The 13,522-nt window shown below is 40.7% G+C and overlaps 1 protein-coding gene across 10 annotated transcripts in view; it reads left to right on the top strand.

Annotated features, from left to right (window-relative positions):
- Mprip (myosin phosphatase Rho interacting protein) overlaps window positions 1-13,522 on the top strand; it is a 124,709-nt gene that overhangs the window by 25,635 nt on the left and 85,552 nt on the right. For all 10 annotated transcript variants that reach the window (XM_076936734.1, XM_076936736.1, XM_034504916.2 and 7 more), the window contains exons 2-3: window positions 11,549-11,626; window positions 13,402-13,467. In XM_076936734.1, coding sequence (XP_076792849.1) covers window positions 11,549-11,626; window positions 13,402-13,467 — 144 coding nt within the window. The remainder of the gene's footprint in view (window positions 1-11,548; window positions 11,627-13,401; window positions 13,468-13,522) is intronic.

Here is a 13,522-nt window from a genome sequence, read left to right as displayed (position 1 = left end):
CTTTAGGTCTTTTTGTGCTCAATTGGAGTAGCTGAAGGGTTAAAAATGACTTCTAGCAGCACTTGCAAGGGATGGCTGCTTCCTTTGTGTCTTTTGTTTCTATGGATGGTTCTGCATTGTCAGATGATTTTGCCCTGTGCAGCTGACCTTTCAGGTTCCTGATGGCAGGTTCCTATTTGGATCAGATCAGCCCTTTTTAGGAGCTGTTCACCACTCTGTGCTCCATAGGGCCAGCTTAGCCTGGGGCATTTGCTCTCTTGCTCATCTGGCCTACCCCAACTTCTTCTACAAATCATAGATCAGGGATACAAATTATAGCTCTTGGGACCTTTGTCCCTAGAGTCCCTTGAAAACACAGCCCCTGCAGAGGCCTGACTTCTTCTGCTGGGTGGGAAAGAGAATGTGGTTTACTCAGATGCTTGCAGTGTAGCAGGCAGTACCAGACTTGGGTCTTGTTAAATGATTGTTTTGATGCAGTCTTGATTTGTAGTTAAGCCTGAGGAATGATTTTGTGTGTGTGTCTGTGTCTGTGTGTGTGTGTGTGGAGAGAGAGAGAGAGAGAGAGAGAGAGAGAGAGAGAGAGAAAGAGAGACAGACAGACAGACAGACAGACATTGTGCAGTTATTTGCATGCTGTGGCATATATGTGGAGGGCAAAAGACAAACTATTTTGGGACTTGGATATGCTCTTCCACTATGGATTCAGGGGATTGGACACCAGTTGTCAGGTTTACAGGTTTTTTTATTTTAATTTTTGAAATTATAATTACAGTATGTCTCCTTTCCCTTTCCTCACTCAGTGCCCCCATATACTCTTGCTTTCTTCAATTTTACGGCCTCTTTTGTTATTATGTGCATATATATTTGCATATTTATTTCTAAATATAACCTGCTTAGTCTTTATATTACTTATATATATGTTCTTGGGGCTGACCATTTGGTAAGACTGTTTCTCTCATTCTTAGCATCCAGTTGCCTGTGGTTCTTTTGTGTAGGGTTGAGGCTTTATGGGCTTTTCCCCATCCACTTTGGCATGTGTATTGTTAGTCCTTGTTCGTGTTATGCTTACGCAGCCATGCTGTTGAGACTTTATGGGTGTAGCTTTTGATATTACTGAGAGACAGCATCTCACAAACTCCCTGATCCTCTTGCTCTTAGAATCTTTCCACCTCTTCCATAGTCCCTGAGCTTTACTTAGGTACAAGAGTGTTTTATAGATGTATCCATTGGAATGGGCTCAACAACTCTGCACTTTGATTGCACTTTTCTGCAGTGGTCTCCATCTGGCACAAGGAGGCATAGGGTGAGAGCTCTACATGTTTGTGGGTATCAGGACAAATGTTTTAAGTTGTAGTTAGGTATTATGGTGCTTTTGAAAAGGAGTGCTTGTAGGTTCTCCTCTAGTATGCATGACTTCACTAGCTCTGGATAGTTAGCTGAGTTTCTAGCACCAGGCATAGTTTCCTTCCTGTTGACCAGGTCTTAAGTCCACTTAGAGAGAAGGTACATTTACCACTACTGCACAGGGTTGTGGTGTATTCTGGTAGTTGATGTGGTTCATAGACATCATAGCTGAGTAAGACTGTTGGTTGCCTCCCTTCTCCAGAAGCATTCAGAGCACCTTCTAGTATCGTGCAAGAGGGCTTCTTGTGTCTGGTATTGAGGGTTTTTGTTTTTGTTTTTAACTTATTAGGAGGGTCTTTGGAGGGAATACAGTCAGCAAAGGTGAGAAAAGTTCATTAAAATTATATATTTATACATAGAATGCTGGTTATTATAGGGTTTTTTGAGGTAAATAGTTTGATTCCTTATGACTTTTTTGGACATCTTTGTTATTTTACCCACCTTCTTCTGTATTTACCTCTCTTCCCTCTCCCTAAAGAGTCTCCCTCTTCTCCTGTCAGATCACTTGTATTCTGGTATTCCCTATTCTCCCTCCTTCTATATTTATCTCCCTCTGCCTCCCTAAAACACCCCCTCTTGCCATTTCTCAGATCAGATTACTTGAACCCTGCTATTTCCCTCTCTTTTGTTTTCAAACTTTCTTGGCAATAGTCTCTTTTTACTTTCCCAGTATCTGCAGTTATTGTAGACTATGTACTCACATGTAAAGATTTGGAGTTGTGAACCCCCATGAGATAAAACATAAAGTGTGTGTCTTTCTGGGCCTGGAATATTTTACTCAATATGATATTTTCTAGTTCCATTCATTTACCTGTAAAGTTCAAGTTTTTATTTTTCTTTACAACTGAATGACATTTCTTTGTGCATGTAGCACATTTTCATTATCCATTTGCCAGGTGAAGGACTTTTCTTATGTTTCCATTCGTAACTGTTGTACATAGAGCAACAGCGAATATTCTATGCAGTAGGATGTTGAGCCCTTCGGGCATATATGCCATTAAGTGGTATCGAAGGGTTATATGGTAGATCTACTATTAGCTTTTTGGGAACTCTTCACACTGTTTTTTATAGTGATTGCACTAGTTTGCAATCCTACCAAACAGCGAGTGAATGAGGGTTCCCTTTCCCCCATGTCTCTTCCAGCATTTGTTATTGGTTGTTCCATTGATTGTTATCATTCTGACTAGATTAAGGTAAAATCTCAAAGTCTTGATTTGCATTTTCGTAATTACTAGGGAACCATTTTTTTTTTTCTTTATTTGAGAACTCTCTGTTAAGGTTAAGCCCATTTTTCTAATGTGTCATTTGTGGGGCTTTTTGTTTGTTCATTTTTTTTGACTCTCTGTTTTTTGAGTCTTTATATAGTCTGAATATTAATTCTCTGTCAGATGTATAGCTGTTAAAGATTCTCTCTCATTTTGTTGGCTTCCTCTTTACCCTGTCAATTGTTTTAGCTGTGTAGAAGCTTTTTAGTCTTATGAAATACCACTTGTCAGTTGATGGCCTTAATTCTTGAATTAATGGAGTGTTAGTCAGAAAGTCTTTTCCTACACCTATATCGTAAGGGCAATGCCTATGCTTCCTTCTAGCTATTTTGGCATCTTTCACATCAAGCTCTTTAATCCATGTGGAGTTAGTTTTTGCGTAAAGTGATAGATAGATATAGGTCTAATTTCATTCTTCTACATGTCAACATTCAGTATGATTTATTGAAGATGTTTTCTTCTATCCAGCATGTTTTTGGTGTCTTTCTCAAATATTATGTGGCTGAAGTTACATGTATTTATGTTTGGCTCTTTGATTTTTTGTTTCATTGGTCTGTGTGTCTGTTTTGTGTCAATACCACACTATTTTAACACTGTGGTTTGTAATATTTTTAAAATTTGGAATAGCAATCCCTCCTACATTGTTCTTTTTGCTGAGGATTATTTGGACTGTCTGGGTCTTTGTGGTTCCATATGGATTTTAGGATAGTTTCTTTCTATTTCTGTGAAGAATGAGATGGGGATTTTTTTTTTATTGAGTATTTTATTTATTTACAATACAGATGTCATCCCCTTTCCCCATTTCCCCTCCCTAGAACCCCCTATTCCATCCTCTCTCCTCCTTTATGCTTTTATACCATTTTGATTACTTGCATGTTTTAAGGTCAGTTCTAGGTTCAGGGTCTAGCAAGATAATAGATGCAGTAGTCAAGGAACAAGCAATACAATAAACACAAATAGTCAAAGAAAAAGCAAGGCATTAAACACAATTATGTGAACACTCCCGTGATCACTGTTTCTAAGGGCTTATCAGGATGACCAAAGTATCTGAGCCTGCTTCCCTATCCTAGCCCAAGGTCATTTTCATGTCTGAAGCCTACTTCCTTGTTCTAGCCTAAAATTTAGATTCCTGTCTGAGATTACTTCTTTGTTCAAGTCTAAGATTTAGACTCCTACCTGAAGTTACTTCTTTGTTCTAGCCTAATGTAAGATTCCTGCCTGAAGCCTACTTCCTTGTCCTTGGCCAATGTCATATTCCTGCCAAGCAGCCCATTTTCTTGTCCTTGGCCCATGTCAGCTTCTTTCCAAGCAGCCCCAAAGGCTCTCCGCCTCTCCCCCTTTTTTTATTTCATTGACAAGACTGAGCCCGTCTTAGGTCATTCTGACAAGAATGCCTTCCTTACCCATCATGGAATATGCGTTATCAAAAGCAATGCACCGGGCAGTGGTGGCGCATTTTAATTTAATCCCAGCACTTGGGAGGCAGAGGCAGGCAGATTTCTGAGTTAGAGGCCAGCCTGGTCTACAGAGTGAGTTCCAGGACAGCCAAGGCTACTCAGAGGAACCCTATCTCGAAAACCAAAATAATAATAATAATAATAATAATAATAATAATAATAATAATAATAATAATAATAATAAAAGCAATACATTTCTCTTAGGTTGGCAAGGCTCTGTTCAGAATCTTACCTGTCCTTGTCTTGCCTTTCTGTTAATTTAATACTCTGTCTGGGGGTAGATGGGGATTTAAAAAAAAAAAAGATTTATTTATTTATTTTATGTATGTGAGTACACTGTAGCTGTCTTCAGACATACAAGAAGAGGCCATTACAGATGGTTGTGAGCCATCATGTGGTTGCTGGGAATTGAACTCAGGACCTCTGGAAGAGCAGTCAGTGCTCTTAACCACTGAGCTATCTCTCTACCCCGGATGGGGATTTTGATTGGGATTATATTGAATTTGAGAGTAGCTTCAGGTAAATTTGTCATTTTTTTTTCACAATGTCATGTCTATCGATCCATAAACATGAGACTATTGTGTCTTTATCCTTCAGAATTTAAAAAAGTTTTCATTGTAGATGTCCTTTACTTCCTTGGTTAGGTTTGTTCTCAGATATTTTATTTTCTATGAGGCTATTACGAATGGGGATGTGCCTATGATCGCCTTCTCTGTGTGTGTGTTGGTGGTGTGTAGAAAAGCTGTTGATTTGTGCAAGGTGATTCTGTATCCTCCCACACTGCTGAATTTCTTTCTCATTCCTATAAGACTTCTAATAGAACTTTTGGGTCTCTCTCTCTCTCTCTCTCTCTCTCTCTCTCTCTCTCTCTCTCTTGTGTGTGTGTGTGTGTGTGTGTGTGTGTGTGTGTGTGTGTGTGTATGTGTGTGTGTGTAGCATCATCTGTAAATAGGGACAGTTAGACTTCTTTCCTTATGTGTATCCCTTTAATTTTCTTCTCTTGCCTTATTGCCCAGCTAGTACATCAAGCACAGTGTTCAAAAGGAGTGGGGATGTGGAGATCCCTGTTTCATTTCTGACTTCAGTGGGATTGCTTTAAGCCTTTCTTCATTTAGGACGGTGGTTCTCAACCTCCCTAATGCTGCAAACCATAATACAGTTCCTCATGTTGTGGTGACCTCTGACCATAAAATTATTTTCATGCTACTTCATAACTGTAATTTTGCTATTGTCATGAGTTGTAATGTAAATATCTGTGTTTTCCTATGGTATTTGTGAACTCTGGGAAAGGGCCATTCGATCCCCAGAAGGGTTAAGAACTGCTAGTTGAGGATGGTGTTGACTGTGGGTGACAGATAGCTTTTATTGTGTTGAGGTATATTCTCTGTAGCCCCCTACGTTCTCGAGAATTTCTATCATGAAGACATGTTGTTAGGTTTTGTTAAAGGCTAACTACATACATTCAGGTAATCATGTACATTTTTTCTTTAAATCCATTCATGTGGTTTAGTGCATTTATTGATTTGTATATGTTCAGTTATCCCTGTATTTCAACAATAAAACCAACTTGGTCATGGTGGATAATCTGTTTGAAAGAATTACACACACACACACACACACACACACACACACACACATTCTTTAGGGCTAGTAGCCTGTAGTTTTCTTTTTTTGTTATTGTGGTTTTTTCAGGTTTAGGTATTAAGAGTGATATTGGCTTCATAGAAGATATTTAGGATATTCCTTATATTTCTTTTCTTTGTTTGAATAGCTTTAAAAACAGCTGTAGATCTTTGAAAATCTTGTAGAATTCTGCTTTGACTCCGTCTGACCTTGGATTTCTTCTTTTTTCTTTCTTTTTTCTAAGAGAGAAAGAAGACTTTTGGGGGGGGGTGTGCAACATTCACTTTATAGATCCTAGGGTGGGACAGGAAAACTGGGAGGCTTGGCAGCCCCACCAAAGTAGCCTCTTCCTTTGTGGGAAGGCTCCAGAGCCAGTGTCAGGTGAACCACATCATGACTGAGCAGGACCATGACTGAGTAGGAGTTACCAACACAGAACCTTCAGCCTGAGAAAAGACTTTTTATTACTGGATTTTGTTATGGGTCTGTTTAGGGTATTACCTTCTTGGTTTAATTTTTGTAGTCTGTTTGAATCGAAAAATTTGTCCGTTTCTTTTAGGTTTTCCATCTTGATGGAATACAGGTTGTAAAAATACTCCCTTATAATTTTCTGAATTTCCTTGCTGTCTGATGTTTCCCTGTCCATTTCTGATTATGTTAATTTGGGTCCTCTCTTTCTTTTGGCTAGTTGGGCCAAGGGTGTGTTGATTATTTTATCTTGTCAGAACCAGCTCTTAAGAGTCATTGATTCTTTTTTTGTTTTGGTCTGGTTTGGTTATTTGTTTCTATGGCATTGATTTCTGCTCTGATTTTTATATTTCTTGCTACCAATTTGATTAGTTGTTTGGTTTGGCTTGGGTTTGATGGGTGTTGGGGTTTTTTTGTTTTTTGTTTTTTTTTTCTTTGAGATACGGCTTGTGTATCCTTGGATGTCCTGGAACTCACTATATAGACCAAGCTAGACAGAGATCTGCCTGCCTCTGCCTCCCATGCTCTGGGATAAAAGGGGTATGCCATGACCACCTGGCATCTTTCTGATTTTTTTAAATGTAGGCTCTTAGATTTATAAATTTACATGATAGGACTACTTTCAGTATATCTCTGAGGTTTTATTGTATTGTGTTTACATTTTCATTTACTTTTAGGACTTTTCTTTATTTCTGTATTTCTGTTTAACCTATTCATCATTCAATAATGAGTTGCTTAATCTTCATGAATTTGTGTGTTTACTAGAGATTTGTTTGCTCCCAATTTTAATTTCCATTGCATTGTGGCAAGATAGCATACAAGGAGTGATTTCGGTCTTTTGTAATTCATAAAGATTTGTTTCATGTCTCAGGATGTAGTTTGGTTTAGAAAGCCTCTATGTGCTGCTAAAAAGAATGTATATTTAGTATTTGGGTGGAATTTTTTCTAGATACTTGTTAAATTTCATTTGATATATCAATTAATTCTGATGTTTCATCTTTATTTTTTGTCCAGATAACCCATTTATTAGAGAAAGTGAGATATTGATTAATGAGTATTAATGTGTGTCTCTAAACCCCATAATAGATTTTTAATGAAATTTGGTGCCTCAGAGTTTGATGCATAAATGTTTAAGATAGTAATGTCTTCTTGGGTAGTTGTTCCCTTGATAAGAATGAAGTATACCTCTTTATCTCTTCTGATTAGTTTTGGTTTGAAATCTGTTTTCTCACATAATAATATAATGATGCTTGCTTGCTTCCTGATCCTGTCTGATGGAGTACTTTATCCTTTACTCTAAGGTGGTGCCTATTTTAAACTATAAGATGTTTTTGTGTTTTCTTGGCTATCAATGAGAAGAATAGCCTTATAAGCTTCTCTTTAATATCATCAAGTTTATTTTTGTCTTCTTCAAACTCCTTGAATTCTTTGATGAAGTTTATAATTATTATTTTTTTTAAATTCTGTATCCTGTATTTCATTTGGGTGATTCCTATAGGATTTGTAGGTTTTAGAGAGAAGACACTGGCATAATCTTTCATGTTGTTGGTATTTTGTGGTGAGATCTGTGCACGTGGACTTCTTTTGCTAGTTCTGAGTCTGTTATGGATGGAGCAGGTTTGGGCAAAAGAGAAGATATTCAGGTGTTCGGGGCCTATAGATTGGAAGTGTCTTAGGTGGGATAAAGTCAGGTGGACAGAGGGGGCTGGGGTAGTATGCACAATGTGCTTTCTGGTTTGAGCCTGGAGGGTGGGACTAGACCTACCTGGGTGGAAAGGTTAGATATGGCATGGAAGTGTCCTGTGGTTTGAGGGAGGGTCCTGGCAGAAGCCTAGAGACTTTTGGTAGTACAGGCAGGGGAAGCCAGACTAGGCTGGTGCACTGGGTGTGGATACCAAGAGGGGTGATTGCAAGTGGCACAGAAACCACTTGTGGGTGGTGATAGGTAGGATGACTCCTGAGAAACCTAGAGGTTGACTTTAGCAACAGGGGAGGGTAGTTAGATAGACAGGGACAATAAAGGATGTGGGACCCAGCAGAAGCCTAGAGCTTGCGTGCTGCACAGTTAGTGGGTACCTAGACTAGGCTGGGCCACTGGTTATGGGACCTGGTCTAGATCTGGTGGGTTGTACTAAAGGCATAGATAGAGAGGTTGGGGAAGAGGAAGGGGGACAACTCACTGAATTAGTCACTACACAAGGATGTGAGAACTCTCTTTGCATGCTTTTAAAAATGGCTTTATTGACCGGGCAGTGGTGGCACACGCCTTTAATCCCAGCACTTGGGAGTCAGAGGCAGGCGGATTTCTGAGTTCGAGGCTAGCCTGGTCTACAGAGTGAGTTCCAGGATGGCCAGGGCTACACAGAGAAACCATGTCTCGAAAAACAAAACAAAACAAAACAAAAAAAAAAAGACCAAAAAAAAAAAAAAAAAATGGCTTTATTGAGTTCGAGGCCAACCTAGTCTACAGAGTGAGTTCCAAGTCTCCACAGAGAAACCCTGTCTCGAAAAACAGAAGAAAGAAAAGAAGAAAAGAAAGAAAGAAAGGCAGGCAGGCTTGCTTAAAATAAAATTCATGTAATTAAAATGTTTAAAGTGCACAACTTAGTGATTTTGGTTATTTTTAGAGATGGAGTTGTCACCTTCCACCCTTCACTGTCTCCTGACCCTGGCTAGTCCCAGTTCCAGACTATCCAATAAACTGTTCTCTGTCCCTTGAGATTTGCTTTTGTTAGTGTTTCAGCTTCCCTACCAACTCTTTCTGGAACCATAATTCTTACTCTGGCCCTATGCTTTCCTGATGCTTGCTGGAAGCCCTTTCCTAAGGATCCCAGAAAGTACTAGTAGGCCTCTAGTATGTGTAGTACATGACCATACAAAGTAGGCCTGGATAGAAGTTTGTTGAGATAATAACAAATGCCAGTAAGAACTTGAACCAGGACAACCTGGGTTTTGAGGATACTTGCACCGATTACTAAGGACTCCATTGTCCCCTTTAGAGAAGGTCATGTAGATATACCTAATATAATGTCATCCTAAAGTTCTATAGTCACAAACCAAAAGTAATGCTATACAATCAACTGTTGACCAGATCCCACAGGTAACAATTTGTAAGGGCCACTCAAGATGGAAACCAAGAAGGGCCAGTAGGATTCAGATATACAGGGTTCAGGGAGTCCTCTGGCTGTAGCTCTGATTTTCCTGGGCTGTGGACAGTCTACCTACAGTATGCACTCAACATGTTTATGGGGAGAAGAAAATGTGTTCCGCTGTCTGGACACTGCTAGTGTCCATTTAGCTCTTGGGCCTTCTGCTAACACTTACTCCTGCATTTTATCAGAGCAAGGTTCTGTCATTCTTCCAGAAGCCTGCTCCTATCCCAATTCACACCTCTTTCCACCCACTTTACTCAAAGGGAAAGTCAGTTTGGGGGCATTAAGGACTCTGCAAAGAAGCCCAAAATGGCAGTATTCTTGGCTTAGCCTGGAGGCCATGTGATCCTCCAGCAAGCAAATTGCCCTCTCTTGAGTAATAGATTCCACAGCTAAATGGAGTAGGATGAGGGTGTCTCCCAGTTTGCAGATAAGCATTATTATTAAGAACCCCTCTTCCCCATGGCTTACTCAGAGATCATCATGTGGATGTAGCAAGAGGGTTTGGATTTTCTTGTCACTGCCCCCAAATGGCACACGGTACATTGACGCAGTTCAGTTGCCCCTTTGCCAACCTCTTCTCACGAACTGGATGTGGTTGTAAAGTATAGAGCCATAGTGTGTCCCATTCCTACAAGCACATTGTAATCTTTTTGCCAGGGTCTCAACGGTGGGAGGTGCTTTGGGCAGTAGAAGTATAGCCATACCTAACATTTGTTGAGGTTTTATAGGCCAGAAGTCATGCTTGAAGTTTTTGTTTTGTTTTGTTTTGTTTTTTTCGAGACAGGATTTCTCTGTGTAGCCCTGGCTGTCCTGGAACTAACTCTGTAGAAGAGGCTGGCCTCTAACTCAGAAATCCGCCTGCCTCTGCTTCCCAAGTGCTGGGATTAAAGGCATGAGCCACCACCGCCTGGCATGCTTGAAGTTTTATTGAGGTCTAATTCACATGCTGTAAGGCTCACTCCTTTAAATTATAGAGTTCTCTAGCTTTATCATACTTTTAGTATTCTGCAGCAATCTCTGGTATGTCATCCCAGAACATTTTATCACTTTCCAGAGAAACCCAGTGCCTTTTTCCCTTGCCCTTGGGTAACCGTTCCATCTGCCTTCTGTTCTGTGGATTTGCCTGTTTCAGATAATTCATGTGAATGGGGGCCTTTGTGCCCGGCTGCTTTCAATTATACAGTGCTCTTGAGGTCCACATGCCTTTTGTGTGCATCAGAACTTCTGACCCTGTCATGCTGTTCGGTCATTGTGTGGGCAGACTATAGATCTTTTAACTCTGTCTGTGGGCCTTTCAGTTGTTAGCACCTTTGGATACTTGGGAGCAGTGCTCTTAGGATGTTGCAGGGCATGTTTCCATTTGTGTACTTCTCTCATGTGTATGTTACCTAGCCGTGGAACTGGGGACTCAAGAGTAGCTTATCTGTGTGTTTAGCCTTTCCCAAACTCTTTTGGGGCTGTTTTCCAGCTATAACATTTGCCCCTTGTTATACTAGCTTATTTTGTTGAGACAGTCCTGTTCTGCAGCTTATGGTGATCCTACTGCCTCAGTCTCCCCAGTGCTGAGATTATAGGCATGAGTCATGTCACCTGGTTTCTGTTCAGCTTTTCACCTGCATTATCGCAGAAACTCATGTGGTAGAGTTAGAACTGTTGATGTTCTTCGAGTTAGAACTGCTCAGTGTCAGGTTGAAGCCCAGAAGTTTCCTTGCCCTTGGTGGTACCTAAGTACTGATGGGTCTTAATCTTAGGCCAGTGCCAAATTTGATCTCTGTCTACCAGGCTCTGCTTTCTATCTTCAGGATGGTGGGGATGGGGGTTGGAGCTATGTTGTTTACACTCTATTCCTGGCACTCAATATGGTACATTCATCAAATAAAATGACACCCCTTCCTATCTTGGTGTGTTTGTTAGAACTTGAGAGAGGCAGTCTATGTCTATAAAAGTTCTTTTATTTGTAGGTTTTCAGATGCCTTCAGGGTTCTGTGTTCCCCTAAGCACACCACAAGATGTGGAATCCTGAGACCTTTTAAACTAGGCACTTGTTCTGAATACTTACTTATCCTGTGTAGCCTGTGTTGGGGAATAGCAGATGACATCCTGTTTGTCAACTTGGCCTGCTCTCTTGTTATCTGGCTCATGATACTGATGATCTGCCATTATTTTTCTCTTCTAGGCAAAACCCATTTATGGTGGCTGGCTGCTCCTGGCTCCAGATGGCACCGACTTTGACAACCCAGTGCACCGGTCACGGGTAAGGACACCAGAGAATATTCTTGGAATGGGAAGAACCAGAAGGAGGTCCATTTGAGAGCAAAGTGGTAAAATTAGGGAGGGTAAAAGTTAGGGAGGGAGACAGGAGGTAAACACTGGAACCTAACAAAGTCAGCATGGATCCAACATTTTGTGAACTCTGAAGTCTCAGAAAGTTCTGCTTATGTATATATAGAGTCCGTGTTTCAAACTGCCATTTTTGTATGGGTATCACTTATTGTGAGTAATTGGGATTCTTTAAAAACAAACAGAAAAGGCAAAAAAGCAATTAAGTACATCTTTGCAGCATGTTAATCTAGCTTGCAAGTCCTTCAGAGTCAAGGCAGCTTCCTCCTGAGTCAGGGGCATAAGACCAACAAGTTCTAATAAAAGAATAAGGCCTGGGCATCTGTGCTTTCTGATTAAGCCTTATACCATCCTGTCTCCTGGGTATAGGTCTCTTTTGGAGCAAAAAGAAAAGTAACATTTTGCTGCATTTTGCTGACCAGAGGGTTGCGTATTCCCTGGGCAACCCGTTGGGATTTCAGCCCAGTCAGAGCATCTTTTCCATTCATTTTCTTCTAGTTTTATTTATATAATTGCCCCAGCTCTGCTTATCCCTCCTCACCTTGGCAGGACCTTACAAGTATATGCTCTGGCTCACAGACATTGCATTTCTGGTTTTTGGACTTCTAGAGTGGATGCTGATTTCAAAGACACATAGGAACCTTGGAAATGATTTTGGAGAACAGATGCCAGCAGTCTATTTTGGAACTTTAGCCTACAGCAGCTCTAATAGGTCCTTTCTGAGTAGCCCCATGAATTCTGTTCTTACCCCTGGGGGGCCAGTGGTTCTAGTTAGAATGCAGTATGCAGAGAGCCAAGTGCCCTTCCTGGTCTCTACTAAAATTTCAGAACTGCCGTTTCCAGCTCCTAATGAGAAACTAATTATTTTAAAATTATTATTCTAGTCTATAGCAAAGAAACATACATTATAGTTAATTTTGTGGCCTTAATGCTAGTCAAAACTTAAATGTTGTACTTTTTGAGAAGTTGACAATAGAACCTTGAATCCTTTTGAAGTCAACCAGAGGGTAAGGGTGGGAGCCGTGCTGATCTGTGAGTCAGGATTTAGGTTTATAGCTTCATGGGGTAGACAAGACCTTCCACAGAGAAGAGGATGTGTAGACTTTGTCCTTTTCATTCAGCCCTCAACAGCATTTGACTATGGTAACACCCCTGGAGGCCTGGCCTGTGTTGGGGCTCTTCTCTGTTTGATTTTTGTTAGCTCATTCCACTGCTGTTCAATTCCTCAAGCTTTGGCTGTCTGCTTCCTGTTCCTTGGAAATCACAAGACCAACCAATTACATACCATTTCTCAGACTTTCTTGGAAGTGATACTGTCAGTCTCCCTGTAACCCCAAGTTATTCCAGAACACATAAGAATACTCACCTAATGAAAACTCTGTACTGGCTGCCAGTAACAATATAGAAAAGTAACCATATACAGTTTTGATTCCCAAAGAAAGCTCTAGCTTTAAAGACTCTATTGGGAATATGGAAACACCAGTCACTTACTTGTATTAGGCCATCTTCTGACCTCACCTGGCCAATGAATCACTGTACTCATGTCTCCAGTATCTCTCCTCCTACCATCTGCCCCAGAAGTTAAAGCCTTAGAGCCAGCATTCCTTAGATCTGTGGGTTAGATATTGGGGTTCTGCCAACTGAGATCCAGGGCCAGGGCACCTGACCCCCAACTCTGCTCTGTTGCAGAAATGGCAGCGACGATTCTTCATTCTTTATGAGCATGGCCTCTTGCGATATGCCCTGGATGAGATGGTAAGTGTCCTCACTGTTTCCTGGTCTTCCCCAGGCTCCTCCACTGTGGCACTGC

This window comes from Arvicanthis niloticus, chromosome 6 (assembly GCF_011762505.2).
Source record: "Arvicanthis niloticus isolate mArvNil1 chromosome 6, mArvNil1.pat.X, whole genome shotgun sequence".
Lineage (NCBI taxonomy): Eukaryota > Metazoa > Chordata > Mammalia > Rodentia > Muridae > Arvicanthis > Arvicanthis niloticus.
The sequence above is the reverse complement of the archived record's forward strand: the minus strand, read 5'-3'. Positions and strand labels throughout refer to the sequence as shown.